We start from the raw sequence: 27,202 nt of genomic DNA, 5'->3' as shown, positions 1-27,202 counted from the left end.
TTCTGCCTTGTCGGTCCATTCTCAGCTCACACGGGACATCGCCAGGTCTGGCTGGCTCAGACGCCTCTCCCTGAGAACATCAGGAAGGAGCTACTCAATCTGCCAGTTGTGCCAGGCCGGGTGTTCCATCAGGACTCTCAGGCGGTCCTGGATAGGGCCGAGCGCTCTTTTCAGACTGTGCAGCGGACTTTTCGCCCGCCTGTCTCCTCCAGACTTGGACCTGAGGTTGCACAGCATGCACGTCAGGCCTCATGGCAACAGGGCTTTCAGTCCCGGGCTGGCTCCAGAGGTGGGCCTCAAGGGCGTCGCCCCAACAGGGGCACAGGGCGCCAGGGGGGCTCTGCATGAAGCTTTGGGGCCGGCCGTCGAACGTCTCTCCCGGCTTTGCTTGGACAGCTGGGTAGAGCGTACATCAGACCCCTGGGTGCTGGATACAGTTTCCAGGGGCTACAAACTCCAATTTCGACGGACCCCATTTTTAAGGGTCCGGGCGGCTTTGGTCAGGGACCCTGTCCAAGCTTCCATACTGGCGGAGGAAGTTTCCACCCTGCTGCAGAAGGGCGCAATTACAAAGGTGAGTTCAACCGACCAGCAAGCAGGGTTTTACTCAACATATTTTCTGGTGCCGAAAAAAGACGGAGGGTATCGTCCCGTCCTGGATCTCAGGCGGCTGAATGAATACATGAAGGTTCTGCCTTTCAAGATGTTGCAGACCAAGCACATTCTTCAATCCATTGGTCAGGGGGAGTGGTTCGCCACTCTCGACCTAAAGGACGCGTACTTTCACGTCCGCATCTGGCCGGGGTCACAGGCCCTTTCTCCGTTTCGCCTTTTAGGGGCAGGCGTACGAGTTCAGGGTACTCCCATTTGGCCTGTCGTTGGCACCAAGAGTGTTCACGAGGCTTGCGGCGGCCGCTCTATACCCTCTTCAGCTTTCTGGCCTGAAGGTCCTTCCGTACCTCGACGACTGGCTGGTCGTTGCACCATCTCGCAGCCAGGTCATGGCGGACACAGAGCATGTGATGTCTCATGTCCAGTCTTTGGGGTTCAGAGTGAATCTGAAGAAGAGCAACCTCGAACCCAGGCAGCAGACAGGGTTTCTCGGGTCGTGTCTCAATTCTGTGACCATGGTGGTCTCTCTGTCTCCCGAGAGGGTTCTGCGGATCCATACACTCCTACGCCATTTCCGTCTCGGCAGGCGTGTCGAGATGGTTCTTGTCCAGCGGTTGTTGGGGATGATCGCATCAGCCACAGCCGTCATTCCACTTGGCCTTCTCAGGGCCCGACCTCTCCAGAGGTGGCTGAATTCCTTCCGTCTCGATCCCAAGCGAGACAGGCATGTGAAGCTTGTGGTTACAAAGTCTTGCCTACAGGCTCTACGGCCATGGAGGGACGGGACAATGCTGGCACGTGGAGTCCCACTACAAAACTTCCCCTTCAGGAGGACCGTGGTGACAACGGATGCCTCCCTGACTGGTTCGGGCGCTGTATGGGAGGGCAGGACGGCGAGAGGTCTGTGGTCACCTCCCTAGACGTCCGAGCACATCAACGTGTTGGAGCTGAGGGCTGTCCACCTTGCCCTCAGGGCTCTCCTCCCCTTTGTCCACGACAAGCATGTCTTAGTCAGGACAGACAACACTTCGGCTGTCTACCACATAAATCACCAAGGGGGCACGAATTCGCTTCGTTGCCTACATGTCTCAGGAGCTCCTGTTGTGGGTCGCGCCTCGCTTGGCTTCATTCAGGGCGTTTTATATGCAGGAAGTGGTGAACAGGGGGGCAGACCTTCTGTCCAGGGCCAGCCCCCTTCCCGTGGAGTGGAGACTTCACCCACAGGTGATTTCTCAGTTATGGGCTCGCTTCGGCGCGGCCCAAGCCGACCTATTTGCCTCTCAAGAGAACGCTCACTGCGAGCTATGGTTCTCCCTGGCAGGCCAAGGGGGGCCCTTGGGCCTGGATGCACTGTCGGAAGAGTGGCCGGACGGCTTGTTATACGCTTTTCCCCCACTGCCCCTGATCCCTCAGGTGCTACATCGGGTGAGACTGGGGTGCTACAGGGTTCTGCTGATTGCACCCCGGTGGCCAGGGAGACATTGGTTTCCAGACCTTCTTCGGCTGGTGCAGGGATCCCCATGGCCTCTACCAGCCAGAGCAGACCTCTTGTCCCAGCCAGAGGGTTTCTCTTCCTGGTGTTTAGCCAATCAGGCAGATTCCGTCACCTGCAATATTTCCCTTGTCCTCCGTTTCCTCCAGTCCCTCCTGGATGCTGGCAGGGCAGCTAGCACCATCAAGGTGTATTCCGCTGCTATTTCCTTCTATCACGAGAAGGTGGATGGACTAACAGTTGGTAGGCATAATTTTGTCACTCAATTTATGAAAGGTGTGCATCGGCTACGCCCCGGACGGGTTTTAAGGGCTCCCTCTTGGGATCTCCCACTTGTTCTACAGTCCTTGACCAGGGCCCCGTATGAGCCGATGGATCAGTCTGACCTGAGGTCCCTGTCTCGTAAGACGGCACTCCTTTTGGCTCTCTGTTCTGCTAAGCGCGTCAGTGAACTACATGCTTTGTCAGTCAGTCAAGACTGCATGAGGTGGAAGGCTAGTGGCACGGGTGTGTCGCTGTGGCCTAACCCTGCGTTCTTGCCCAAGGTAATAACTCCACAAACGGTAAACCAGGTACTGGAGATAGCGGCATTTCACTCTGCTCTGGATCTCCAGGATGGTACGGAGGACCTTTCCACGCTGTGTCCACTGCACAAGGGGGGTGGCCACTTCCTGGGCTGCGCTGAAGGGCGTGTCTATGGCAGAGATTTGCGCAGCAGCTTCATGGACTGTGCCTTGCACGTTTGCAAGGTTCTACAGGCTGAACGTCGCGTCCCAAGTGTCCTTGGGTTCCACAGTGTTGCTTGCAGCTGCCCACCGGGATGGTGATGGGGTTGGGTCCCCTGTTCCTCACGACCTGGTTGGTATTTGTCATCCATTGTATTGACCGTAGTGACGGTCAGAGTGAGGTCGAAATAGATCGTAAGTTATGACTATAACTATGGATCTATGAGACCGAACGATGACCGTCACTATCTCCTGTCGCTCGGAACGTTGAGGCGTTCGAGGCTGGAGGCGGAGCCGCTCTCACCGGGCATGGTTAAAGGTGAGACCGCCTCCTCGGGTCATGTGGGCATGACTATGTTGGTATTTGGTCTCGATAATAGGTAGAAGATGAGGGCATCATTCATTGTAATGACCGTAGTGACGGTCATCGTTCGGTCTCATAGATCCATAGTTATAGTCATAACTTACGGTTTAACCCCACCCAACGATAACTAGGGTTTATAGCATACATGGGCAACTGGCGGCCCGGGGGCCACATGCGGCCCCCACCTTCACTTAATGCGGCCCACAGGTTAATACCGGAATACTGATATTACTTCAGTCTATATTAGTAGCTTAATGACTAGTATAAAAATTCTGCTGTCTTTTTTATGTCCAATGTATTAGTACTTAAGTTCAAAACTTTAACATAATTATAACTAAATGCATTTGAAATTAAATAAAAATGTTACTTTTCAGGATTCTAATTAAAAAATAGCCCAAAAAATATCCGGATTCCAATTCAAAAGTAGCAAAAATAGCAGATCTATAAGCTCAAAATGCGTTTGAGCTTGTAGATCTGCTATGTTTGCTACTTTTGTGTGACATAGAATGGTCGAAGTACGGCATCGATCTACAGAAAAGGTAAAAATATGGAGATAAGAGGTGTCTGCCCGACAGCATATGCAATGTGGCCCTCTGGAATGAGAGTGGAAATATAGTGGCCCTCTCCACCAACAAAGTTGCATCACCCCTGGTTTATGGGCTATCCTCCCCATATGCCCTCAGCACCTCACATGCATTATGCACGTGCACATACGCACGCTCAGGGCCAGCGCCCATTAGGCAGAGTAGGCAGTTGCCTAGGGCGCCACTAGGGTTTTTTATTCTTTCTTTCTTTTTTCTTTTTTGCAGGCTCTAGGTGGCGGTGTGGCAGAAAACGGTGGCGTGGCGCTGTCAGACATAGGATAGGCTCCTGTCCTCTGAATTACTTTCTTTTTAAAAGATACTGAGGTGCTCTTATTTTTAAATGGGGGGGCGCCAGAAAAAATATTGCCTAGGGCGCCAAATTGCCTAGAGCCGGCCCTGTGCACGCTCACTACATGCTTTCCAAATGACCCGACTGTCTGTTAGTAGTGTTGTGCATCCAAGCTGCTGTCATGGTGTGAAGCGGTTTCTCAGGGGTGGAAAGTAACTAAGTACATTTACTTAAGTAATGTACTTACAGTAAGTACAATGTTGAGGTATTTGTACTTGAGTATTAACCAACTTTTACTACTCCACTACATCTCGGATCCAAATAGTGTACTTTTACTCCACTACATTTATTTGAACATTTTAGTTACATTTTAGTTACTTTGTAGATTTTGATTATTATTACAAAACATACATTAACCACTTCAGCCCTATATATTTTGGCCATTTGAAAATAGCTGATCTACAAGCTCACAATGCGCCGCGATGTGACGCATTGTGGGCTTGTAGATCTGCTATTTTCAAAAGATTTTTATACATTTGAAAACCTCAAATGGGACATTCTGCATAATGACTTTTTCTTTTGTACATTTTGAAATTCCGGACTTTTACTTGTATTTCTATATTGCAGTATTGATACTTTTACTTAAGTAAAACATTTTAGTACTTTTTCCAACACTGCAGTTTCTTGTACTTATATATATTGGTTAACATTTAGTAAATGTTTTTAAAATTTGAATATTGTATATTCTCAGCACAGTGTAGTACCTCGAGCTCCACTCAAGGGCCTCTAGTTTGAAGGTCGTAAACAGGCACACCTGGCCTATAAGTACCCAGCACAGTGTTTTCACTGGGTTCCGTGCAGGTGCTAAAGAAAACTCGTGTAGTGAGATTCACAAGAATTATGAGCCGAAACCATCATACTTTCCAAGCCAAAGAAAAAAGAACCTGCGTTCCAATGGATCCGGTGTTGTTAGTATTTTGTCACAAGCTCTTGATAAACCCAGACACATTTAGCCACTAAATTAAACAAGACATGAGTCAGTCATGTATACCAGCTTGCCGCTTTGCGGCCCTCACATCCAGTTTAACAAATACAGGTGAAGAGGCCCAAAACGCCAAAGCCTGGCCTAATAATAGCTCTGCACACACGTCATGCGAAGTCCGGCCTCTCTGGCCTCTCCTCTCCTCTCGGCTGCTCTCCTCCCCTCTCCTCCCTCCCCGCTTTGCTTTGCGGCCCTAACCTCTAGTCCAGGGGTCTTCAACAGGGGGTCCGGGACCCCTAGGGGGTCCTCAGAGTTACTACAAGGGGTCCGCCAAATTTTTGTGTGATATGATTTTTTTAACTACTTGAACCCTAGCATCCCTTTTCTGAGGAAAACTTTAGCCAAAAATAGCAGATCTACAAGCTCACAACGCCTCGCACTGTGAGGCGTTGTGAGCTTGTAGATTGGCTATTTTTGGCAAAGAGGCATAGGTGTAGAGGGAAAAAAAGAGCAGACCACGTAAAAAAATATTGTAAAATCTGAAACACAATTTTATACAATATAGAGGGGATCCCTGCTTCATCTCTCTCTCAGCTAGGGGGTCCTTGGCCTGAAAACGTTGAAGACCCCTGCTCTAGTCACATCCTCCCAACCTCCCAACCTCGGTCATGTGATAAAGAGGTCAGACTTCCTGTACAGTATCTGGTTGCTATGGCAACCTGCCAGATCAGGCTGAGGGTCTGATAGGCGAATCAGAGAATCAATCAAACCGAGAGTCCGATCACTGATCGAGGTGGGGTAAGATGCCTAAAACATAGCCATAGCTCTGATCAACAGTCTGTGACGGGTCTTGGAGGCATGTCAATTATATAGTAGTAAGATGTTCTGTGGCCAGCGGGGGGGGGGGGGGGGGGAAATACGTGCATTATTGCCGGATATGGTGCCTGCAGCCTGGTTGCGCTGGTGAAACTAACTCAAGACAGCTCGCCTCAGAAAACCTAACCCTTTGGGAGCTGGTACATGGATCGTGTTTATTTACACACACACGGTAAGACGATGGATCAAAATGGATATAACATTTCTGTGACCGGTTGAAAAGAAAGTAATAAAACACAAATCCCTGGCACTGGCTGAGTATGAACAAACTCTGGCAGTGAATGTGTTAATGGATTAATTTATGAATAGGAAAAAAATGGAGATACAATATTTCTACCCGACAGCAACGACATACTGTACATACAGGTATGATGACAGGTGATTATTACCACAATAGAGATGCAGTTGTGTCGCAGGTTGAGTTCAGCCAGAGAGTCCAGGCCCCGCAGGTTTTCTACCCTGGAGATGTTGTTCCCTGCCAGGCTCAGCACCCGCAGCGCGCACAGGTGAGACACGCCCTCTATCCTCGTGATCTGGAGAGAGAGGGAAAATCAAGGGTTAACCACATGTACCCAGTGGTGGAAAAAGTACTCACATTCTTTACTTAAGTAAAATTACCAATACTGCAATATAAAAATACTCTGTTACAAGTAAAAGTCCAGAATTAAAAAAATTCTTCAGTAAAAGTACAAAAGTATTGGCATCAAAATGTACTTAAAGTACCAAAAGTAAAAGTACTAAATATTTGAAAATAGCAGATCTACAAGCTCGCGATGCGACGCGTTGTGAGCTTGTAGATCGGCTATTTTCAAATAGCCTAGGTATAAAATAGGGCTAAAGTGGTTGATGTATGTTTCATTATATCATCATTTATATTTGAAAAGTAACTAGTAACTAAAGTTTTAAAATAAATGTAGTGGAGTAAAAGTACAATATTTGCCTCTGAGATGTAGTGGAGTAGAAGTAAAAGTATTGGAAATTGGAAATACTCAAGTAAAGCTCAAATACCTCAGAATTGTACTTAAGTACAGTACCGACCCCTGCAGCAAAATGTGTTAAGCAAAGAAATCGTTTTAACCACTTTTATCCATATATTTTATATGTTGGCCATTCAAAAATAGTAGATTTCCAAGCTCAAAGCTTGTGCATTTGTTGTTTTTGAAAGATGTTTGGAAAATGTTTCATAATTATTTGTTTTACACAAATCTTCTCTTCAGGGGGTCCCTGGCGCAGGATATTTTCAGATGGGGGTCCGCAGCCAAAAATAATATCAATTTGGGGGTCCTTGACATGAAAATGTTTGAGAACCACCTTGCCCTAGCGTCCCTATTCTGGAGTGAACGTTCAGCATAAGTAGCAGCTATTGGCTGTCTTTGGTGAAGAGATTTGGTGTGGAGGGGAAAAGGAGGTGGCCTGATATAGACCCCTGGGGGACTCCTGGGGTCAGTGAAATATAGGGTTAATCGTTTGCAATATATGTTCAAATAGCCTATATATATATATATACATATATATATATATATATATATATATATATATATAATATATATATATATATATATATATATATATATATATTACTTTATATATATATATTATATGTATTATTATTATATATATTACTTTAACATATACGTCAGCTATTTGAAATAGCAGATCTACAAGATCGGCTGTAGATCGGCTATTTTCAAATAAAATCTTGCGGGGAAATTATAATAAGCAAATCTGGCAACCCTGTGTGTGGGGGGGGGGCAGGATCCCCAATGGCTGTCCTGGTTGCTCTATGCTAAGGTCGAGGTGCCGGTCGATAAGTGGTTTCCTGTAAGTGTGAGACATGGGGTCAAAACTGAGCCGGGGTAGACTTGGGGGTCGAGGCAAGACAATGCCCCAAGACTCACTGCAGTTCAGAGGTTACGTAGGATCATCAGACAGATTTGTACAGCCTGCTTGACGCAGGGAAGAATGGGTATTGGGAACAGACTGAGGCAAGATTTTAAAGGTTTCATGACGTTCAGTTTTACCACACATTAAAAGTCTTTGTCATGGTCCTTCAAACGTGTATAGAAAGTTTTAACAAAAGATTCCACTCCATTGATCCATGGCAGGTGTTTTTCTCTCAAATTTCTAAAGCCTTTTCAACTGGAATAAAAAAATAAATCTTTGCCTGCGGGTGTCGCTGTTGAGGGATTTTGCCTGTCAATCATCGCCTCTGCTCCGCCCCCCCCCCCCCCCCCCCCAAAGGAAAGGATAGGGGAGGGGAGGGGCAAGGAGGAGAGTGGGCGGGATTAATCGGCTGTGACCTCACTGCCGAAGGGCCAAGCTCAGATTACTTTTCAGCCTAATTATTCAGAAAACCCCAGACCACAGAAAATCCACTGAATGTTCAAAGTTCAGATTGTTTGGGTGTAATTGAGGTCATAAAACCCCAAAAAAAACACAAAAAATAAAAAAAGTGAAAATGAATGTCATATAACCTTTAAGGCCGGGTCTTACCAAAGACTATAAACATGGGACCCCATGCCTCCCTGCTTGGCACTCAGCATCACGGGTTGGATTGGGGGTAAGTCCCTGCAACATACTATAGTGTCATGTCCAGTATCTTTTTAAGCCTTTATAAGCCAGAGAGAAGTTAGTTGGAATGAGTATATCTGAGGCTTGATTTAGGCTCAAACCTTTTGAAAAACGTTTGAGGGACATAAACAATATGATATTAAATATTTAAAAAAAAAAAAATCATGGTGTAGATCCTTTAACGCCCTACTTGATCATACTACAGCATCCCATAAAAGCATCAAAAGTAGAAGATCCACAAGCTCGAAACGGAACGCAAACGCGAAGCAACGCGCTTACAACTTCTAGATCTGCTACTTTTGCTGAATGAACTGAAGCTCAGGGCCAGGTTTGGTTGGGTATCCCTTAAAGCCGGCAAGACCGGTATAGTGAATGTCTGTTGCCAAAAGCGAAGCATAATCTCCATTATCCATGACCCCTCTCTCATCAGGGTAGATTGGATAAGCTCATTTGAAAATATTTAAGGAGGTCGTGTTACAGACCACATATTAGGTGCTTTCCGTTGGTGCTGGCCAACCATCCCAAATATGTTCAGGTGGTTTCCCGTCTAAATTAATGTCAGGCTTCGTACCTGTACTGCGGCTGTGTTTTAATATGAATATGCTGCCTTTATGGTCTCGCAGTCGACCTACAATTACAGAACGGACAACCAAGTTACAAACACCAAACACGGCATGGCGTAGGCGGGCAGGAAGAGGAGGAGAACAAATAAAATCTGTTCTATGATGCATTGGCAACGACAAAAAAACATCTAAATGGTACATGTGTCTGGTATGAGTCTTGTGAGAATGAAAGAGATTTACCTGTCTATGTATTTACCGCTGTTCTACACGCACTTCATGGTCAAATGATTAGCTAGAGGGTGAATACAACTTTTTGTAAGATTGTTATTTAAGCCAAGTCCTTTTCATTTGAGTGACTTGTAGAGATAATTTAAGGATCTGTTCCATTTGGATAAGCTCATTTAAATATTTTGAGTGGGTTGTACAGTGAATAAAGACACACAGTAAATTCTGCATAATTTAAAACTGGACACTTACTAGTCTGTTGTTATACTTTCAGAGTTAAAAAGTGTTTGTCTTTGTGGTTCACATATAATAGCTAGCTCCCATACAGTGTGCAAATTGCTTGAGAACTTGAGAACTCTAGGAACACTGCTCGACAAAATGGTTGGTTATTCAATAAAGAGAGGTCACATTTTGTAACCCAATGACTTGGTCGCTGAGGTCTGGTTTGAATGTCCTACCCTCCCAAAGAGAATATCTCTTTCTGAATATTTCTAGTGAATACTTCCAGTGAACTGACATAATGACAACATCCTGCCACAGAACCAAATGGGTATATGGGAAAAGGATAAACTGGGAGTGATAGGAGTGGGTTAGCTACAGGATGAGGGGGATGAAAGGAGGAAATTAACTGCTGTTTTTGTGGTTGATGATACCTATGGCAGCACTGTGTCCTGGGAGACGTTTGTTGTATATTAGCCCTTATTGCTTATATAAGTCTAAACCAGATAGAAAGTTAAAAGTTACTTTACTAAAGCCAGGAGGAGCCATGTGTTGCACACAGACCCAGCCTAGCGTCTGCATAGCTAATCAAGGACACTCTGCTAGCTGTGAATTGAAATTCTGCCATTCTATTGTTTTATCTGGGAGACAGACGTCAGGTCTAGGCCTTTGTCTTCACTCCCTCCTTCCTGACTGACATACAGTTGCAGATTAGGTCGGCAGATGTTCCAAAGGGCTTCAGCTTCAATTAGTGGGGGGGTTCTCACTGACCCCCACACACACAAATGTACCCGCCTTTTATTCTAATGTGAGCTACAGTATAAGAATTGAACTGAAAATGTGACTCAGTACTGTGCCCCAGTCCGAGCCGAAGGGCTGTAGGACGAGGCCTCCCTGGAACTTTGCTATGATGCTGTTTGTTACTGAATAAACCGAATGCCTGATCCAAACGAGTCCAGACGTCTTCTACACTTTATTAAAGCGGGCCTGGTAACCCGCAGTCCAAACAAATACGACACGTTCATGCATATAAGAACGCAGGACATTGTTTTGTGGACAGCAAAGCGTGGGAAACTATTTTTTTGTAGCTTGATAATAATATAACATAACATTCATAGCTCTGCGTTCATTCATAATATTCACTGGAACAGTGTTGGAAAAGTTACTCAAAACCAGTAATATCTTTACTTTTCTCTCTCTCTCTCGAGACGTCTACAGTCATTTTCAGCACCTGCATTGTCTTATATATTCTGGTGTGAAATCACAAGTAACACAAACTGTTGCCGTGCAATGCAATGTCTTAACGATGCCAATTTGTACAGCTATTCCGATCATGACCCTTTGACTATGGCGCTATTATACTTCCAACAGCTACCTTTCTGCACAGCATCCGCGCCCCCGAACACTTTCAGAACAGAATGCTGGTGACAGAGGTCACAGAAGGGCTTGAGGACGTCGTTTTGCCACATGGACGATGTGCCGGTGTGAGGCCGAACACAAGAGGAGCATGATGCTCGCCTGTAAGCTACGCTGGGGGAGATTCAAACAGCAACATCACTCTGAGCACTGATACATGTGACCCGTCGAAGCTAGAGGTGACCGTTCTAGGCCAGAGGTCTTCAACAGGGGGTCCTCAGAGTTACTACAGGGGGGGGGTCCTCCAAGCCTTTTTTTCTTTTTTACATCCCAATTCTGAAGATAACTTTACCCAAAAATAGCAGATCTACAAGCTTAGATTTTTATTTTTGAAAATCTTTTGAAATATATTTTTTTGATTGTAGGAAACTGAAGACAAGGGATTTACTCACATCTCATTTAAGAATGGATTTGCGAACCAAAAATGGGTCCTTGATCCATTTCTTGGGGAAGAAAAAGACAGAAGTGCACTAAACCCAGAGGAGCGGGTTGGAGATCCAGATTATGATCAAGGACAAGGATCCCAGTCAAACACAGCAGTGGACTGTTCACTCTTATTACCATCTGACCAACAGGAGGAGAGCAACAGGTCTTTATCCAGATAGCATCTTATTTAAGAAAGATGCTAGGTTCATTTGTTTACCTGGCATCCTATGGTTTCAATGTACAATTATTTATTGCACTTTTCTTTGTAAACATTATACTGTTAAGAGTAGACTGATGCTAGGTTCTTGGTTTACCTACAGTATGAGCCTAGTTTACTGAGGCACTACGCTGTCTCTCTGCATTTGATGCACCGGGGTGTTTAATGTGTTTACCTTGCTTACGGCAAGTCGCTCTGGATAAAGAGCGTGTGCTAAATTCCTAAATTGTAAATTGTAAAATGTTCATAGATTGCACAAATGCAGAGTCTTCTCTGACCTACTTTTATTCCTGATTATTTTTTTATCCTGAATTGTTTCCCTTTTGTATTTTTCCCCCAATGTATGTATTTATTTATTTATTTGTTGTTTCATGTCTTGTCCGATGCACACCAGCTGCTTCTTTTCATCTGACAGCGAGGCGTTTCACTGCTAGAGCGTAATGTCGGGGTGGGGGGATAGTAGTACATCTCCCTCAGTTCTGCTCCTTGTTGAAGAGCCGCCGGTTTGATGTTTAAGCTTGTTAAGCCATTCAAACGGGGAACGCATCAGTGTAACCACATAAACCATTGTTTTATACTTTGGCTATTCAAAAATAGCAGATCTACAAGCTCATGGCGCGGCACCGAGTTATGAGCTTGTAGATCTGCTATTTTTGAAGAATCTTGAAGATGTGTGCAAATCTTTGAATATATATGTATGTTTAAAGCAATCATTTTTAACTCAAATCTTTTCTTCTGGGGGTCCCTGGAACAAAATATTTTTAAATGGGGGTCCGCGGACAAATAAATATAATTTTCCTCGTCCTTGACATGGAAAGGTTTGAGAGCCACTGATTATAGCAACATAAGGTTTTTCAAAAAACTGTTAGGATTTAGAAGACATTTGTACAATCCCCCAGAAGCAAAGATTTGAGTTACAAATGTTCGCTTTAAAAATATATATATTCAAAGATTTGCACAATTGTTCATGATTTTTCAAAAATATTTCTGATCTACAAGCTTGTAAGATTGTTATAAACCAAGTCCTTTTCATTTGAGTGAGCTGTAGATATAATTTAAGAATCCGTTCCATTTAAATATTTTGTTTATATTTTGAGTGGGTTGTACAGTGAATAAAGACACACAGTAAATTCTGCATAATTTAAAACTGGACCCTTTCTAGTCTGTGGTTATACTTTCAGAGTTAAAAAAGACTCTGGATTTTACTGTAAGAGAGCAGAAAGCAAGAGGATGACATGCAACAGAGCCTAGCTCACCCTTTGTGGTTCACATATAATAGCTATCCCCCATACAGTGTGCAAATTGCTTGAGAACTTGAGAACTCTAGGAACACTGCTCGACAAAATGGTTGGTTATTCAATAAAGAGAGGTCACGTTTAGATTTTGTAACCCAATGACTTGGTCGCTGAGGTCTGGTTTGAATGTCCTACCCTCCCAAAGAGAATATCTCTTTCTGAATATTTCTAGTGAATACTTCCAGTGAACTGGAAATATGACAACATCCTGCCACAGAACTGCCACAGAACCAAATGGGTATATGGGAAAAGGATAAACTGGGAGTGATAGGAGTGGGTTAGCTACAGGATGAGGGGGATGAAAGGAGGAAATTAACTGCTGTTTTTGTGGTTGATGATGTGGCAGCACTGTATCCTGGGAGACGTTCACGCACATACTAAGAACAGAAGAAAGCAGGACATTGTTGTGTGGCCAGCAAAGCGTGGGAAACTATATTTTTTTGCAGCTTGATAATAATGTAACATAACATTCATAGCTCTGCGTTCATTCATAATATTCACTGGAATAACTAACTTATGTTATGTCGTGCCAGCCAAAGAATGGCAGGCTGTAGGTATTCGTCTACTACTGGTCATGGGCCTTGAGCAACTCATTCAATTCATTCTAGGGGAGCAACAGTTAATCAAATAGATTATAAAATATATAGATTTTAATACAATAATCGATTTTCAAATATACCAAGAAATTGCAGATCTACAAGCTCGCAAAATGTTGCGACGCTTTGTGAGCTTGTATATTGGCTATTTAAGGGATTTAGTCGCTTATGACATAATTTCACGTTGATCTGTTGAAATATATATAGAGAAGAAATGCTCTTCTGGATTATTCTGTTAATCCAAAAAAGTATGTGTATGATAAGCACTAGAACATAACTGATATTTGCAGCCCTAAATCATTATAACCTTATCTTGCACTGCATGCTCAAGCTTCTGTGAAGTTTGACGGCTCTAGATTTAGGTGCCTGTGTCACAGTGTCAGACCCATGTATTGAGACGCACGCACGCACGCACGCACGCACGCACGCACGCACGCACGCACGCACGCACGCACGCACGCACACACACACACACACACACACACACACACACACACACACACACACACACACACACACACACACACACACACACACACACACACACACACACACACACACACACACACACACACACACACACACACACACACACACACACACACACACACACACACACACAAATAAAAGACAAACTTATAGTGTTCTCTTGTTAGCTGTGACTGGAACTCAACCAATGCTGTTGGGAATATGATAACAGTCATTGTGGTGACTGGGATTGTGAGGCATGTTGTAAAGAACAGTCAGAGTCAGAAGGTGAGTCTCTCGGGGCCAGTGGAGAAACTCTAGTGGGGTTGTGTAGGCGGTATGCTGGCAGAACACAAATATATGAGTTCTGCTGAAGCCACTTTGTGCCGTGGGGTCAGGCCACAACGCCTGCACTGTCCCAAAGCCACGACAGAGAGACATGACCCAAATGCACAACAATGACCCAAATGTCAGGTCAACGGCCTTTAACCTGTAAATACCACTCATCAACACAGCACAAATACAGTATTTTTGGACATCATCTTGCACAACTTTGTAGGTTTTTCGTAGGTTTTCACGAAATATTTCCGAATATTTCCAATTTCCAATACTTTTACTTCTACTCCACTACATCTCGGATCCAAATTTTGTACCTTTTCTCAACTCCATTTATTTGAAAACTTTAGTTACTAGTTACTTTGTAGATTTAGATTATTATTACAAAACATACATTAACCACTTCAGCCCTATACATTTCGGCCATTTGAAAATAGCCGATCTACAAGCTCACAATGCGTCGCGATGCGACGCATTGTGAGCTTGTAGATCGGCTATTTTCAAAGGATTTTTATAAATTTGAAAACTCGAAATCAGATTTTCTGCATAATGAGTACTTTTAGTTTTGGTACTTTAAGTACATTTTGATACATGTTGAATACTTTTGTACTTTTACTCAAGTACATTGTGAGTTCCGGACTTTTACTTACTTTACTGTATTTCTATATTGCAGTATTGACACTTTTACTTAAGTAAACATTTTGAGTACTTTTTATGCATTATGGGAGGTGAAATTCCCTCCATCCAGGAGCTGTACGAGAAGCGGTATAGCCAAAGTAATACTTTAGATATGTATTATAGCTTTTCTTTTTATTTCCTACTTGTATCATAATTTGTACTATGTTAGACATTACCTGTAGCACACTCTGGTGGAGTCTGCCACACCAGCAGTATGTGACAAATAAAGACTTCAATTTAATGTGACTGAGAGATACTTTTCTATTCTTCCCTTTTCCGTAAGCTGGTAAAATCCTCAGCTGATACCAAAAACAACTGACCTCACCTCCTCTCCATTTCAAAGCTTTTGATATCATGGGATATCGGCCAGCAGGCAGGCAGGGCAGAGCATCTCACAATAACAGTTACACGCTCGACTTCAATTTTCCGGTTTATATTGAGAAATAACATATTCAGCTTCCCTGAGCCTTTTTGGGAAAAATGTCTGTGCCTGTTGAGTAACTCAGAATTCACAGCGGAAATGGATGTGGGTGTAAACTCCAGACAAGAACTTTGTGTGGGCTTTGATGTCGGAGGATCATTGTTCTTAAACAATGGTGGGAAAAACACTCAAGTCACCTCATGGTAGAGTTTCTAAAGACTGAGGTAAGTAAGGTGATCATTCAAATCTGACACTTACAGATGCTGCGACGGCAAATAGGAAAATGGATTTAGGTATTCAACCTACAAATTGGAACTACAATTTAAAACGGTGGTCCTTGAGGGCGTTCCAGGGGGTACCCAGCTAAAGTAGTTAATACGGCATCATTTTAACAACTTTATATACATTTATACGTTGGAAATTCAAAAATAGCAGATCTACAAGCTCACAGCGCATCACTTCGTGCCCCGATGGGAGCTTGTACATCTGCAATTTTTTTTATACATAAAAAACTATTATGTCCCGGATGGCTGGCGTAGCGGTACGGGCACCTAGGCTGCTAATGCAGCCTGACAGCATGTCGCGGGTTCAAATCCCGATCCCGACGACCTTTGCTCCATGTCACTCCCCATCTCTCTCTCGCTCCCCATTTCCTGTCAGTCTACTGTATCTATCAATAAAGGCAGAAAAAGTCAAAAACATGTCTTTATAATTTAGTAATTTCTTTACACAAATCTTCGCTTCTGGGGATCCCTGGCCCAAAACCATTTCAGATGGGGGTCCACGGCCGAATACATATCAATTTGGGGGTCCTTGACATGCAAATGTTTGAGAACTACTGATTTAAAAGGTGTTGTATCAGATACAACACTAGACAGGCTACGAATCTTCACCCCCCCCCCTGCTTTTACCGTACTAGTCATGTTCAATTTTCCCTTAAATACAGAGGTACTACACTTTGGGACAAGTACTCTACTGGTATACAACTTTCTTCACTTCATTTATATAAGAACAAAATTGAAGGATGTTCTGATTGACCAGGTCACATGATGTCACATCCATTATCACACATTCCCTGATAACTTTTGTTTGGTTTATTTTTTTCTATTTCTTGTTTGTTTGGTTGCTCTATGGGTTTGGCATCCTTTAAAATCCGATATGTCAACTATGTTGGCTAATTTGTATCAGTATTCTTGTCATGGATAACCAGGTATTTTATTTTATTTTATACTGCAATCATTCTATATATTCATATTTTGTTGTTTACAAATCATGTTCAATTAATATTTGTATTGTGTTACACATAGGTAGAGGCCTCGCATAAGCCCTTTGGGCTTCTTGCCTTTTACTAGCACTTTTCTTTTTTATATTTTGTGTACAGTTTTTGGTATTGTTTTTACGTTGTGCAAAATAAATCAAATCAAATCCAACCAGACATGGGAAAATTTGGTTATAATGGGCTGTGTTGAACAGGCACATCAAATGGTAACATTTTGCGCATTTGAGGCGCCCCCCAAGAGTCAAAGTGGAAATGCTTTTAGCGATTTGTTGAGTACAGTACATGTCACATACTCAATGTATTTAAAATTTGGTTGATTGGACATGATTTTAGATTTGTTTTTGTCAAATAGGCTCCTGCCACTAACTGTGTAAGCCTATTACGGACGAACGGTAGGGACAATCAAAATTCCTCCAAAATGTGTTTATCACATAGGTCCAGAGATCATGTGTACCAATGTGTGTGAGATTTGGACAAAATCTGTGGGAGGAGGAGCAAAACGTTTTGAAGAAAGTTCTAAATGGCAGAAAATCAATACGGACGCAAATGGCCGTGGCCTATATGGGGAGTTGTGTCATGAGTCAAGGAATTCAGTGAAAAGGTCATTTTAATTCTACGACTTACAGTTTAAGAGTTAGAGGCCGAAACGTAAAGTGGGCTGTTATAGCGCCACCAAGAGGCCGACTAGTGTAATTTTTTTTATTATGTAGGCCACTGGACTATGAACCTTTCCTCCAAGTGTCCAATAGCCCTTACGGTTTTTGAGAGAAAAATACTTGAATGGGAGTCTTCACATTTGCCCATTCAAGTCAATGGGAAAAATGTATTCACTAATAAATGCATATAAATTAAACTATACAACATATAGTTTAAAGCACGCGATTCCCGATGAAGCCGGTTGATTTGACATATGGCTCGAGTGTATGCCGCCAAAACTGTGGGAGGAGTAGCGTGCCAAACTTTTGGGGTTGCTCTAGAAATAAATAGTTGCCCAAGTACTATAGTGTGTTGCCCTTTCGGGCAACCACACTAATAAATCATTCTTCTCTGCCCTTTCTCTCTCACAAGGAAAAATCATAGTTATATAAAAAGCAAACAATGCGATTTCCGAGCGATGCGCCCAATGTGGTGCCCTATCGAATTCTGTTGAACGGAGCTCTTAAGTTTCTGAGTGTTTTGCCGAATGTGGTGACCTATCGAATTCTGTTGAACAGAGCACTTAAGTTTCTGAGGGTTTTGTCAAATGTGGTGACCTAACGAATTCTGTGACCAGAGCTGTTCTGCCCGTCCGGAGCATGGGAAAAGCATCTCATTGGCTGTCCTTCGGACCTATGATCAAAAGGTCGCTGCCTTTTGAAGTGCCTAGCCTCTGACGTAACGCTTAGCACGACTCTCTTCACTTCTCATCTGTCCTCTCAGTTGTCTCTTATAAATGAATACATTTTATCGTTAATACCCTGAGCCTTTCCCTCCATAATGAATACTTCCAGGGTTGATCTAAAACTGAAGCTTACTCTACTCTTGTGTCTACTCTGTATACAATGCTCAAAAACATCTCAAATGATTTTAAGATAAAATAAGGAACAAAGTTTTAGAATAGCAGATCTACAAGCTCACAACGCGTGTTGTGAGGTTGTAGATCCGTAGATCCGCACCAAGTACAGTGCAACTCAGTTCCGTTTTACTAAGTATAGAGGGTCAGTGGTTAACACCTTTACCGCCGGGCCCGTAGTTCTACGGGCCGTTAAATCCAACGGTTAAGCGCCGAGCCCGTAGTCCTACGGGCTGCGGTCTTTTCGCGCATGCGCGGTCCGGGTGCACTTTCGGAATTTTTTTGATCCACTTCCGTTTCCGGTTTGATGACAGGAAATAGAATTATTTGGGATCCGGTTTCGACGATCACGCCCGCTCCCATTCTACAGACGAAACTGAAACTCAATTCTCTTCCTGTAGTTTTTTCTCCTCGCATTTCACTGTTTAACGTAATCCGCTCTAACTCAAACATGGATGCCCCGTTTGACACGTGGTTTTCACTGGGAGATACAGGGAGATCTCGCGGATGTAAACAGACCGTTCACGGCTCAATCTTAAGGATTTTAACAAGATCTATGGCGACATGAAAAAAACAAAAAAACAACAAAAACACCTTGGCACTGGTGAGTACATTATGAGATTAACCTCTGGCGGTGGATGTGTTAAACTGATTGACAAAACTGATTGATTGGTCAGTGATATTGATCAATTTAAAATATTATCAAAGTATTCTGCAGCACCCCTGGACTTACTCACCCACTTTAAGAAACCCTGGGCTAGAGGAGAGATCAGATCAGAGAATCTGTGATCATTGAATACCTGATTGCCGTGTAGATCCAAGACATTTAGTTTGGACAGCTTTTGTAGACAGCTTATGTTATGGATTCTGGAAAATAAGCAATAAAATAAAATCTGAATAAGCAACGACATAAATCAATCAAAGAGTAATAGGTCGGTGAGTACATAGGACATTATGGGATCAAACGGGTATTGTTGCTTGCCAGGAAGGTACTGTAGATCCTTAACTTACAAGGATAAGTGCAGATTTCCAACACATTTCCCCCCTTGAAATTTACCACAAAAAAAAATCATCAAGATCTTCATTTCAAGAATTGAATGGAAGCTTTTGGCCAGTGTTTGGCTGTATGATGGTATCGTCTCTTGGAAATGGCAACGGAAACCTAAATCTGTGGTGTGCTTTAGTGTGGAACGGGGGCTTCAGATGGCCTATGAAAGTGGCTCTGAAAAGACAAATGTCATGTTTTACAGAGGCCGCCCCCTGGAACGGCAGCACTGGACCTCAGTTGTACATTCCCAATGGCTTTCAGCATGATTTGTGACTTTAATCTCCTTCCTGTCGACCTTTCAGACCGACACGACATTAGACGTTAACAAAGAGAGGTATGGTTTTCCACTGACATTTGGGCACCTGCAGGAAAACACTCATCATTATAGCCTGACATGATCTAGCAGCAGACATATCATACGCGAAACACAAAAAACAGAATGAGCTTGGTGTGCGAGAGGTTTGCATCTGTCCGTTATGTAAAGAATAACAGAACCTTAAAGGAGTAGTTCACCCCCAAAATCAATTATTTTCTATCAATTACACACCCCATGAAGCCTTGAATTCATGGATTTGTTTTTGTTTTTGTCACATTCCTGACCCAATAATTTGATGACCGTCAAACTCTCCGGAGTTAAATTGATTGAGACTCAATCAATTTATTGGCTCAGGAATGCAACTAAAACAAAAAAAACTTCATGAAGTCAAGGCTTCATGGGGTGTGTAATTGATAGAAAATAAGTATTTTTTTTTGGGTGAACTATCCCTTTCAGAAGGATGGGGACTTTTATTTTTGTTTGTTAGGTAACTACAGTAAACCTGAGAGTTAATTTAACTCGGAGAGTGGACAAATGTAACCAAATGGACCCGAGTTAAATAGGCTCTACGCGCAGTACCCATATTAGGAAGAAATTGGGCCTCTTGGCGGTCTTACCCCTCACTTATACTAATGAAGGCTCTGTTCCATTCTGGTCAAACAGAGTCAGGATGCTGATATTATGCATGTTGGCTCACCGGAAACACTCTGCTACACCCCTAGGTCTCAAATTGGAGTCCAGGTACCCTCATGGTTCCTTGAGGGGGTTCCAAATGGCCCCTTACAGTTTAATTTGTACACTCTCAGAGTTATCGGGGTCCTTGAAATTAAAAGGTTTGAGAATGACTGTGATACACTAAATGGAACAGAGCTTTAATTAGTATAATTGGCCAATTTCTTTCCAATACGGCTGCTGTGTATAGAGCCTATTAACACTCAAGATCTCACTGTGTAACGACCATGAGCAGTCATCATGATGCAATGATGAGGGGTTGTCTAAACTCACCTGTTCTTCCCCAACATCAACACTCTGAGAGAACTCAGGGCTTCGATGCCGGTCATGTGAGAGATGTGGTTGTCGTAGAGGTCGAGGAAGACGAGGCGCCTGAGGTGCGACAGATGCTGGATACTCGTGATGAAGTTGTGTTGCAGGTTAAGCAGCTGCAGCTGCTCCATAAGGCCCAGCTGAGGGCACTCATACAGACCGCGCCTAAACAAAAAATACATTGACAAAAAAAGATAAGTGCTACAGAAGAATGCCCAGAAACAAAATAAATGTATTCAAGAGGTCGTGTTTCCAATTGCCGTTACCATGCCGTTACCATGTTGAATACCTGGTATATGAGGCGGCAGTGGCTCAGAGGTAGAGTGGCCGGTGGAGCGGCCGTACGGGAACCGCGAGGTTCCCAGTTCGATCCCAGCCTCCCCCAGAGTTAGTGTCGAAGTGTCCTTGAGCAAGACGCTGTTGCGATGAGCACGTTGGTGCCTTGCATGATTTCCTCCGCCATCGGTGTATGAATGTGTGTGTGAATGGGTGAAATAAAGTGCTTTGGATAAAAGCGCTATATAAATGCACCATTTACCATTTTTTAAATGTATTCTTCTTCTTCTGTGTGCTTGTAGATCTGCTATTTTCACTACTTTAGTGTAACATTCTTGTATGAAGTAGGGCTTTAATTTATGAAAAAAACTAAAATTAGAAACTTGGAGATACAAGAGGAGTGCTCCGGGTAATCAGATCGATCACATGACGTAATGGTAAATTGACCGCATTTATAGCGCTTTGTCTAAAGCAGTGGTGTAAAGTAACTAGTACATGTACTCAAATACTGTACTAAAGTACAATTTTGAGGATTTTTTACTTTACTGGAGTATTTCCAATTTCCAAAGAGCTTGTAGATCTGCTATTTTAAAAATATGTTTATACATTTGAAATGAAAACTTGAAATGGGACATTCTGCATAATGAGTACTTTTACTTTTGGTACTTTAAGTACATTTTGATGCCAATACTTTTGTACTTTTACTCAAGTAGATTTTGAATTCCAGACTTTCACTTGTAACAGAGTATTTCTACATTGCAGTATTGATACTTTTACTTAAGTACAAGATTTGAGTACATTTACCACCAGTGATCCGACCACACAAAGCAAAGGCGTAACACCATTGCACATTAACAGCATGTGGTACACATTCACACACCAACAATGGGAGAAACCATTCAAGGCACCAAGCTGTTCATCAGGAGCAGTTAGGGGTTCAGTGTGTTACTCAAGGACACTTCACACGCAGGCAGGAGGAGCCGGGAATAGCACCGATATGGCCGCTCCTGAGCCACTGATGCAATGTCCCTGGGTTGATTACATATATACACTGTACTCTCTCTGTGTGTGTGTGTGTGTGTGTGTGTGTGTGTGTGTGTGTGTGTGTGTGTGTGTGTGTGTGTGTGTGTGTGTGTGTGTGTGTGTGTGTGTGTGTGTGTGTGTGTGTGTGTGTGTGTGTGTGTGTGTGTAAGCTCTGGAAGCTCTTTTATGTCATTGTGTGGGCAAATGTCCATGTATGAAAAATAAAGAATTATCCCATCTTTCACAGTCGAGGTTCTCAATTATAATATATATATGATTGACTGAATGAATATGTTATCTCCATCATTAATGTCATATATCATTAATGCTTTATTAATTCTCTATGGCAGGAAATGTCTGTGATTCTGGTACTAGAGGTAGTAGAATAAATAGATATATACAGTGTAAGAAAGGGATGTTGCTGCCCCCTTGTGGCACGCTGCACCAACACCACCTTGTTCTTGTCATTTTGAGTTGACTTCTCAAAAGCCCGAAAAATGAGGGATGAATGCAAACAAAAACGTTGACCTCTAGTTGAATAATTCCATTATAATTCATAATTATACATGTTCTAGATCAGGGGTTTTCAACAGATATGTGAACCAGGGACCACCACCCTGAGTAAGAATCACCCTGGGGACCACACTGTTGTGCTGGGCGGAGAATCGAGATACTTACAGAGACCACTTCCCCTTCTTGAGATTCTAACTCCCTTTTCTGAGGAATTCTGACTTCTCAGTAACTCACCCATTTGTACTGCTTTCACTCTTAGCTCTGGGAATTGTGTCTGACAACTCATCCTGATTGTGTTTCACAGATGTGCCTCTTAGTCTTGACAGAGTCTGTGGACATGTTGTCAATGAGCTGATCCTCTTCTGTTCAAGTACTCTTGGTATTGAGCACAAGCCTCCTCAAATGGCGATGGTACTCATGTAACACAAATACCTTAGATTTTGATATTAAGAAAATAGGAAGTAGATATTCCAGTCTGTTCTGTGCACATGGAAGTGTCTTTGTGTGAAGAGTATTGTAGGCAAGGTGAAGTGTTTACATGTTCGTATGAATGAACTTTTATTTTCTTTTGATTAGTTTTGAGCACCCAGCTGATAAGAGCACAAGCTCTTATGGTGTGTTTGAAGTGGATGAAGATGGAGAAGCTGGAAGATGGACAAAATCCACACAAAACTAACACATATACAAGCTAATGGATGCATAAGGAGAATAATTTCTTTGGTGTAATGGACAACATCCACTCAAAAGTGGAAGTAGTTAGAAGCAGGGAAGTAGTAGAAGTAGACAACATTTCTGACTGTTTTGTTTCTTTGTACTATGAAAAGGTATTTATACTTTTACTTTTGATACTTAAAACATATAACACCAGATGCTTTTCTTAAGTACATATGAGGTTAGCTACTTTAACACTTTCACCCAAAATTTAATTTGACATTGGAACATGGAATATGTTCCAGGGGCCACAAGAAAGCTCAGCTGGGGCCGGATTTGGCCCGCGGGCCGCCAGTTGAATATCACTGTACTAGAGGTACGGTATCTTTTTTTCTTTTTTTTTATAAATATGTCTTTTTGTTTGTTTGTTTTATCTTCACTTTCCTACATTATGCATCTATGCATGGTCAGACTCAGGGACCACACACTCAATACGTTCGTAGGATCATCTGCACTGTGCCTAAACTAAAGTCTTTTGTTGGACATCTCAAGCTGAAGGCTGCCAATTGAAGCCTAATTAGTTTTGCCAGGCTATGTATGGCTGGCATAGTTGGCTGGGAGACACATTCCACTCATTAAGTAGCACCTGTTTCTGTTTATAAGTCTCATTTCGAGTTTGTCCTGGGTGGAGTGAGGAGGAGGTCTATTCAGAGTTTACTGTGCGTTTATGCATACTTTGTTATGTGGAATTTATACAGGCAATTATATTTGTTGTTTAGTTGTTTGCTGTTAACCTATGTTCATATTATGTTGTATGTGTTGTTTATTCATGTTGTACTGGATGCTGTGCTGTTTTCTGTCTGTGATTTATATTCCTGCAGACCATTGGTAACATGATAAACTATATTGAATGAATATCTCTTCACGTGGAGTTCTATCCAACGTGTTTCCAAGCAGTGTTTGTTTTGTGAGTCTAGTTTTTGTTGCGAAATTGTTAATATATTTAGTCATAGTTTTAGTCATTATACTTTAGTTTTTATTTAGTTTTCGTCAGTGGAAAAGGATAGTCGACACTAGGTCATATAGCACTGGTTCTCAAAGTGAAATAAAAGTATTGGAAATTGGAAAGACTCCATACTCCAGTAAAGTAAAAAATACCTCAAATGTGTACTTAAGTACAGTACTTGAGTACACGTACTTAGCTACTTTACACCACTGCACAAAGATATCATGCACCAGAGATAAAGCTTTCTCACTCAGGTAGTGAAAACAGAGGCAGACCTACCTATCCAAGTCCATCCGTTCGGGATGTAAAGCGAAGTCGCCATGGGAACCAGAGGAGATGGGAAATCCTGTGACTGGGCGGTCAGCATTGCCTGGCATGGACAAAACGGTTAAATTTGGTGAATGTTGCATACAGAAAAGTGCAGTACTGTTTTTAAACATAATCTATTTCAACTAAATAATATACTGTTTAAGTTTATTTGCACATGGGTAAAAAGAAAAGAAAAAGAACAGGCTAAAACTAGTTTCATCAATAAGAATATAGACATAGAGATGGAATAGTGAAAAAAAAAATCAAATTTCAACCGTTATAATAAAATAAAACAAGGGGCAAAATAACTTTCATATAAATAGGTTATTCTTAATTGGGACCTATATGAGATAATTCAATGACGGTATGTTGGAGATATATATGCATTATGCAGTGAATGCTTCTGTTAACCCATTAAGACCGGGAAAGCATCTGTGTCATTTTAGATTTTATCCATATTTCGGCTATTTTGGCTATTCAAAAATAGCAGATATACAAGCTCATAGCACGTCACTTCGTGCCATGTCATGCTTGTATAGCTGCCATTTTGCTTCTGGGGGTCCCTGGAACAAAATATTTTGAGATGGGGGTCCGCGGCCAAATACATATAACTTTGGGGGTTCTTGACATGAAAAAGTATGAGAACCACTGATATAGCAACATTTTTCAGAAAACTGTTAGGATTTAGAAGACATTTTTAAAATCGGCCTTAGGTCTTAATGGGTTCAAATCCAATAAACAAAAAAACAAGGGGCTTGTGACATCAACTGACATGTACATATTGTTTGAAACCACTTTCCATTTCCAGAGTATAAGCTTTATGTCTCTCTGCCACATTTACCATTTACCTGTTGGCCTAGTAGGGAGGTTTAGGGCATTAAGGTGGTGATGATGATGATGATGATGATGATACGAGGCTCCAGCACTCAGAGTGGTTCTCTTTGGTTTTCTCCCTCTGTGTCCCTGTTGCACGACATCCACTCCAGACGCAGCTGGTAAACGACATTCTCTACAGTCACTGGTGAAGCCCTCTGGTGGTGGAGGAGGGGTCTGCCTACGGTTCCTGCTCCTATGGTGTGTACACAACCTGTTGTCTACACAGGGGGGCAAATGGTATGTAGGGGCTAGTGTCACGATTACCAAATTTAAGTTGACGATTAATACTCATACAAATAATTGTACTTAAAGACTTAATTGTGTTTTTGGCATTGAACATTGGAACATTATGAATAGAACGCTGGTAGATCTGCAATTTCTGCTTTCTTATATTTGAAAATGTAACATTTTTCAACATGGAAACGATTATGACGATTATGCAAAATAATTGTGATTATATCTCAAATAATTGTGATTAGATGATTGTCATAATTGTGACAGGCCTAATGGTATGATGAAGTCCAAGATCACATGAGCAAAACAGGCTGATTGATTGATTGATTGATTGATTGATTGATTGATTGATTGATTGATTGATTGGAGCAGTACCTAGTCTGAAGGGATTCATTGTCAGCATGTTTGTTTCTTTTGAAAGGTCTTTGGAGAATCGGCAGTCCATCTATTCAAAAGCCAAGAGGAACACATAATTAAAAACACATACATAGGCCTCTCTTTTCACATTTTTTCTGATACTTGTATTCTCTTGTAAAGCACAGATATATATCCTTGAGTGAAAAATGATGTGCAAATACATTCTGATGTGACTTGACTTGTCTTCATCATGTCTGATGATGATGACTGACTCACTGACCTCTGGAGCTTCTCTGGAACCAAAGACTTCTGGAGAATGATGATGACTGTTATTTTCACTGAGCCAGTGCGTTACCAATCTGGGAACCCATCTGCAAAAATGTTTTCATTTTTTATTTGCTGCTGCTGGCTGCAGAATCTGTCATGAGAGATCTGTATTCAGTGTTGATTTCGTCGACTACCTTTTTTCACTGACAAAAACTGAATAAAAACGAAATAAATAGAGAGTAAATATATTGACAATTTCGTCAACAAATAAAAACTAGACTAAAATGTTACGGAGGGACTGGTGGAGAAGAGATCCAGTAGAACTAAAAGACAAGACATTTTATGTTTGGTTGGGCTCCAGTGTTGCGCTCTGAAAATAGCAGATCTACAAGCTCACAATGCGTCGCACTGCGACGCGTTGTGAGCTTGTAGATCGGCTATTTTCAGCATGCAACCAAGTGTAAAATCAGGCATTACAACGCCATCAAGGCACCGACAAAATACATTTTAGTCGACTAAATCAACTCTAGATTTAGTCGACTAAAACTGGACAAACAGTAAAACATTTCAGATGACTGAAATATGACTTAAACTAAATGGAATTTGATTCAAAAGACTATGACTAAAACTGAATCAAAATGTGCCATCAAAATCAACACTGGGTTACTGGCACAGGACCCATTTAAAATGTTCATTTCAAATACAGTATATGTGACAATACTTTTGTTTTGTTCAAACTCACTATGACTCAGCTGCTCGTACGTGGCGCAATATCAAAGTTTCCAATATGATATATTATGAAGATGTCAAAGTATGGTAAATTGCATCATAATGATAATTCACTCAAATATCTCATCTCTTTCTCTCCTGTCACACATAAGTCTTACGTCAAAATAAAGACAACGAGATGAAGATGAAAAGGAAATTGCATTCGGAATCAGGTGGTAATAATTGAATGAATAAACAATAAATAAAGTGTGAATCCTTACTCTCCTTCAAAACCACTCTAGAGGACTGCACTTCGGAGCTGGCCCTTATAAAAAGCCCTTATAAAAAGTATTTGTATATTTTGATGACCAGCGGAACGGTAGACAGC

General features: G+C 42.2%; 1 protein-coding gene across 1 annotated transcript in view; it reads right to left on the bottom strand.

Annotated features, from left to right (window-relative positions):
• Positions 1-25,876, bottom strand: part of lrrc49 (leucine rich repeat containing 49) — a gene marked incomplete at its 5' end in the record, with an annotated part of 107,526 nt that extends 81,650 nt beyond the window's left edge. The window contains 6 exons of the mRNA XM_080433789.1: positions 6,314-6,457; positions 18,987-19,053; positions 20,556-20,759; positions 24,343-24,433; positions 25,221-25,466; positions 25,858-25,876. Of these exons, the coding sequence (XP_080289915.1) occupies positions 6,314-6,457; positions 18,987-19,053; positions 20,556-20,759; positions 24,343-24,433; positions 25,221-25,466; positions 25,858-25,876 (771 nt within the window). The remainder of the gene's footprint in view (positions 1-6,313; positions 6,458-18,986; positions 19,054-20,555; positions 20,760-24,342; positions 24,434-25,220; positions 25,467-25,857) is intronic.
• Between the last annotated feature and the right edge of the window lie 1,326 nt (positions 25,877-27,202).

The sequence above is a fragment of the Gymnoscopelus braueri genome (assembly GCF_963280865.1).
Source record: "Gymnoscopelus braueri genome assembly, chromosome: 1".
NCBI lineage: Eukaryota > Metazoa > Chordata > Actinopteri > Myctophiformes > Myctophidae > Gymnoscopelus > Gymnoscopelus braueri.
The sequence above is the reverse complement of the archived record's forward strand: the minus strand, read 5'-3'. Positions and strand labels throughout refer to the sequence as shown.